At 46.1% G+C, this 6,000-nt stretch overlaps 1 protein-coding gene across 1 annotated transcript in view; it reads left to right on the top strand.

The window, feature by feature from the left end:
• Positions 1-791: 791 nt before the first annotated feature.
• Positions 792-6,000, top strand: part of pik3r4 (phosphoinositide-3-kinase, regulatory subunit 4) — a 91,847-nt gene continuing 86,638 nt past the window's right edge. Inside the window, 2 exon segments of the mRNA XM_084336896.1 lie at positions 792-1,046; positions 1,477-2,211. Of these exon segments, the coding sequence (XP_084193022.1) occupies positions 1,494-2,211 (718 nt within the window). The 5' untranslated portion in view covers positions 792-1,046; positions 1,477-1,493.

The following is a 6,000-nucleotide window of genomic DNA, read 5'->3' as shown; positions in this document are numbered from 1 at the left end:
GCTTTGATGAGCAAAATCCATTAGCAATTCCATTATTTTGATCTGATATGGTGTTACTGTACATTGCTAAAGAGTTATATTCTGGGTATATGATGAAACAACATATTAATTTTGAGTTGCACTATCCCCTGCACCGCACACCTTGTTTCCTTGCCACTTCAAATAAATTCAAACAAGCAAACAAAGAAACAAACAACTGTTCAGAATATTGAATATTCATGATGGCATAGTTTTGCACTTATTTACTTATTTTAATTAAAGATAGCACATTTTATTTTGTATTTTAAAATGTATTCGTTTATTGTTTTACTTGAGTTTTTACTAAATTGTACATCAGTAGACAGTAGCATAGGGGCACTCAGTAACTCCGTTTTCATATGTTACCCTTTAACCCGGAATCACAATAACACATGAAGAAAGAGAGCCGCGTTATTTTATTTCGTAACCGCATTTCTGGCAGACGCTCTCTGATTGGCCACTGACATGTTTGCCCAATCGCGTGACGAGCTGTGTCTTTGCCCATTTCCGCGTCGAACAGCCTGCAAACTACCTGGCGTTCTATCGCCATGCTCTAAGACAAACTCTAACCGTAACCAACTTCGAAAGAGTGCCTAAGCTTAACCGTCGAAAGAACTTGCCGTCGCGCTCTAAGACAAACTCTAACCTTAACCAACTTCGAAAGAGTGCCTAAGCTTAACCAGTGTAGAAACAGGCGTCGGCCAATCAGAGAGCGTATTGCCAGAAATGCGGCTAGGTTTAGAAATAACGCAAGAGAGCCGGCTAACGTTGTAGCTCGGGCTGCTCTGCTCAGTTTGTTTCACATCTTACTGTAACACTCGAAGTTAGCTTGACAGATAATTGAACAGATTCATAGCGTGACAGATGTTTACGCTACACCATGAACTAGTTATCTTAGTTAACTAACGCTAGATAATGCAACACACAGGCTAAAGTTGCTAACACCAGCGAGATTGACTTCGCCGATGTTATCGCCCTATCCTGCTAACAACAACAACGACCTGCGGTCTCTTTTGCAACATCATCTGGTAACGTCAACCTGGCATTGTTTTTGTAACGATATAGTCTAATGGTCTGAAAACGACCCAAAGGCCTGATAGCATTGAACATTTATTGAACTATGAAGTAGCTAGCTAGCTAAAGTAAGTAGCTCTGTCATGCTCTGTTCTGTTGCAGCATGTCATGTGACCTCTTTCCAGCCATCCATGCAACACTGCGATCAGAAAAACCTCTGAATAAAATAGCTCTCCGCTATTTTGCACAACGACTTGGCACTTAATGTGTAATTTAGCATGCTGCTTACAATAGGAAACAGACATATAAGCGGGTGATCAAATCTAATATACCTTTAAAGGCTTGCTTAAGTTATTTGACCTCCCAGCCCAGGTTATGATTATTATTCAGAGGCAGAGCACTCTGTATATTCCTATGTAATTATTTATCCTGCATTCCCCTCAGATTTGCGTGGAGGTGTCATGGGGAACCAACTGGCTGGGATAGCGCCGTCCCAGATCTTGTCCGTGGACAGCTACTTCTCGGACATCCACGACCATGAATACGACAAGAGCCTGGGCAGCACGCGCTTCTTCAAGGTGGCGCGCGCCAAGCACCGCGAGGGCCTGGTGGTGGTCAAAGTCTTCGCCATACAGGACCCTTCCCTGCCCCTCACCAGCTACAAGCAGGAGCTGGAGGAGCTGAAGATCAGGCTCCACTCCTGCCAGAACTGCCTACCCTTCCAGAAGGCCTCGCTCACGGAGAAGGCGGCCATCCTCTTCCGGCAGTACGTGCGGGACAACCTGTACGACCGCATCAGCACGCGGCCCTTCCTCAACGGCGTGGAGAAGCGCTGGCTGGCCTTCCAGATCCTCACCGCCGTGGACCAGGCGCACAAGGCGGGCGTTCGCCACGGCGACATCAAGACGGAGAACGTCATGGTGACCAGCTGGAACTGGGTGCTGCTCACGGACTTCGCCAGCTTCAAGCCCACCTACCTGCCCGAGGACAACCCGGCCGACTTCAACTACTTCTTCGACACGTCGCGGCGGAGGACGTGCTACATCGCCCCCGAGCGCTTCGTGGACGGGAGCATGTTCACGACGGAGAGCGACCAGAACACGCCGCTGGTGGACCTGACCAACAACAACCAGCGGAGCAGAGGGGAGCTCAAACAGGCCATGGACATCTTCTCCGCCGGTACGTCCTGCACCGGGAAAAGTATCCACGGAACTGACGGAAGGCTCGCCTCGCCGTCAGCGGCAGTTTGGAAGCTGCCAATACTGGTGTCGGGTGTCATTGCCGATATCGGTTCTGTAACGGATCCTTTCCTCAGTGCTGAAATCAAAATGAGAAATTAGCTTATTTGCCATCTACCCTGGAGTTAGACAAGAAGATGCATACCTTTTTCTTCTCTGTGCATGCAGTAGGAGTAGGAAGACGTTGGGAACTAGGCCAATGGAGGAACCTACTTCCAGTGACTGACGCTAAGCTAGGCTAACGGTGCACGTCTTCCTACTCCTACTGCATGCACAGAGAAGAAAAAGGTTATGTATCTTCTTGTCTAACTCCAGGCCAGGGTAGATGCCAAATAAGCTAATTTCCCAAAATGTTGGAGTTTTCCTTTAAAGGCAGCGACCAATCACAGCTCTGCGCTGTCCACATCAGCTCGCGTTGATTTGATGCGCAGTGACATCTTTGGCCAGCTGAAAGTAGGCCTCACCGGTAGGCTTGCGGGAGCGCGGTAGGCTCGCCGCAATCTTCGCAAACACTTTGACGTCTGAGCATAAATTAGGCATAAGTGTATCTCACCAGACCATTTAAGGCTAGAGCAGCGAAGGTGAGTGCCGTGTTGAACCGCCAGCAGTCTCAATTGGCTTTGTACGCACTCCAGAACTTAATGAATGAATAGAAAAAAAGACACATGTTGCTTTAAATAAATGTAACACTACCTTTGAAGTAACACCTAATTTCATCCTAAAGGCGGCGGCGCTCCCATAGTCCAGCAGACTGTACACAGAGCAGACTCCGCGGAGGTCCGTGCGGCTCTTTGAGCTTTCATAGTCGAGCAGATCTCAGCGGACGTCCGCGGTCTATTTCCTACATTTCTCGCACCAGTTTTACTACATTTCCCACAATTCTGTCTGTTCTACTGTACTGGCAGATCAGGGAACATTATCAGCGGGAGAGAGAGAGAGAGAGAGAGAGACAGAGACAGAGAGAGAGCGCGCTTCACAGGCTCATCTCTCTCCTCGCGCCACCAATCGCTCGCGCAGTGTCACATTTAATGCAGTTCGATGTCAACCAAAACGCCGAGCAGCGTTTTGTGTGACACCAAGTCAGCGGCGCGGATGTCCGCGCCTCAGAAAATAGGAGCGTCGCACCTGTGGGTCTGCTGTCCGCTGAGATCAAAGCTCAAGAGTCCGCGCGGACGTCCGCGGAGTCTGCTCTGTGTACAGTCTGCTGGACTATGGGAGCGCCTTAATAGACGTCTGCACTACATTGAGCTCATGGAGGAGAGAGCGGGGGAGAAAATGAATGAATGTGGATGAGAACTTTGACATTAAGTGGTTGTAGCTATGGCTGTGGGGGTGCTGGAGACATGATCCAATAGTCTTGTATTCGCCTGAGTCTCCTGAACACGGAGAGACCAATCCCAAGTCGATCGGCACTTTCTCGGCCGAGCTATAGTAACTTTTTCGCACCTACTCCCGTACTACGCATGCGCAGGATGAACCTAGACTCCGTGGTAGGGCTGGACGGTATGGTCTAAAATGTATATTAATCACGGTATAATTTGAAGCATAGACTGTAACGGTATATATCGTGGTATATAAATGTATCTTAAAATGGCTAACGTTAGCCCGTTGCTGCGCTAAAGCAAGTCTCCTCTCAGCCTCCTTAGCCAAATTGAAATGCCCAAACTATATGACAAGGTCCGTGAGCAAGTGGAGAAAAACTCAGTACAATTATTAAACACTATGCAACGACCACTGCAAACGTTGAGTGAATCGTCGAGTAACGTTAACGTCATTGCTACTGCTGTGACTAGCTTGATTGATTGAAAGTTTTATGAACAGATTGCAGAATGGGTACAATACAGTACAGCTCAATACACACAATTGTTAACACTTCCAGCGCCAAACACGCTGTCCCGCGTTATTGGCCGTTGTCTGCCAGGATCGCTGTACAGCGGTTTTTAGATCAATATTTCATTTTTTCGCCATGGCATTCATAATTCATATACCCACCCCCGGTCCTGCAGCTGGACCCTAGATGTGACTGCAACAACTGCTTAATACCGCCGCCTGGTGGATGGTCGGGCGAGTTACACTCGCAAAACAGGGAATGGCATCAGTGCATCGAGGAAAATCATCCGGCAGTCACATCTCGTTATGGGACTCCCGACACACACTATAGTATATATTAGGGATGTCCGATATTATCGGCCTACCGATATTATCGGCCGATATCGGCATTAAAATGTGATATCGGTATCGGTTTTCAAATATATATATATATATATATATTTTTTTTACATTTCTATAACCTTTATTTACCCAGGCAAGCAAGTAAGAACAAATTCTGATTTTATTTATTGTCAAAAGTATGCATAATTTTGTGTTAATTCCACAACAAGAGATATGTAATGTTAATTACCTGAAATTATTCCATTTTTGGGGGTGGGGGGGGGACCCTGCATATATCGGTATCGGTTGATATCGGTATCGGAAATTAAGAGTTGGACAATATCGGTATCGGTAAAAAAGCCAATATCGAGCATCCCTAGTATATATGGATCGCTTTCTAAACGTAATAATCGATATGATTTCGGCGTTTATTGCGCCATACAAACCGGAAATGGACCTAGGCGATCGGCATCGTATAATTGGGATCTTTCACCGCCAGTCTCGGTAAGAGGAATATAACGTTATTTTCAACCCGATTGTGCATTTCCTTGTTTGCAAACCATCTGATCAATATATCCACCCAACCTACATAAAGCAGTTACTGATGATTAAGGAATTATAAACGACCCCGCCCCCCCTTTCCTCCACGCATGATGAAGCATAATGTATACCGATCATATACATTTGAATTTTTTAATATAGCGTGTATGGGAAAGAAACGGCAATCGATAATCTATATATGCGTTTGGGCCTATAACTAGCGTTTTTGGAATTACAGCAGAAAAGATAAAAAACATACTTATATTCTAGAAGGTATTAACACAACAATGTATGAATGAAAAAGTATAACGTTCCCACATCCTGAACGATAGATAATCGATGTTGAATGGGCCATAGTAATGTCAATATAGCAATACAATTTTAAAAGTTATAGCCCTGCAAAGAAGGTAAACATCTCCATAGGCTTACAGCGCTAGCAGAGAGGGGTATGAGATGGGCATAACCCCCGGCGGGCAATGTGTTAAGGGGATGCAGACCAGAGAAAGACTTTCGTCTTGTTTAAATCAGGGTCCCCCATTTTCAATTCATCATAATAAGCTGCTCTAGTCTAGTCTACTGGTCACAAGGTATGAAGGTATAATCAAAATCCATACCGTAGCGCAAATTCATACCGTGTATACCGTTTATACCGTCCACCCCTACTCCGTGGGCAATCTGCGCATACATAGTTCGGGAGTAGGTGCGAAAAAGTTACTATAGCTTGGAAGAGAAAGTGCCGATTGACTTGGGATTGGTCGCTCTGTGTTCAGGAGACTCGGGGCGTATAAAGGTCTATTGTATCATGTCTCCAGCACCCCCACAGCCGTAGCTAGCTACAACCCCTTAATGTCAAGGCTCCCATCCACATTCATTCATCCCGCCGCTCTCTCTCCCATGATTTCAGAATACCGGAAGTGTTGGTTGTGGTGGTCTATTGAAACTCGATGAATTGCCCTAAGTGGTACTGTATATTCTTTGCCTGTGTGTGTGTGTGTTAATTTAGTCTGTGTGTAATGTCAAAGAGCTGCTAAACTGCTCC

Source organism: Notolepis coatsorum, assembly GCF_963971535.1.
Source record: "Notolepis coatsorum genome assembly, chromosome: 19".
Classification (NCBI taxonomy): domain Eukaryota; kingdom Metazoa; phylum Chordata; class Actinopteri; order Aulopiformes; family Paralepididae; genus Notolepis; species Notolepis coatsorum.
The sequence above is the reverse complement of the archived record's forward strand: the minus strand, read 5'-3'. Positions and strand labels throughout refer to the sequence as shown.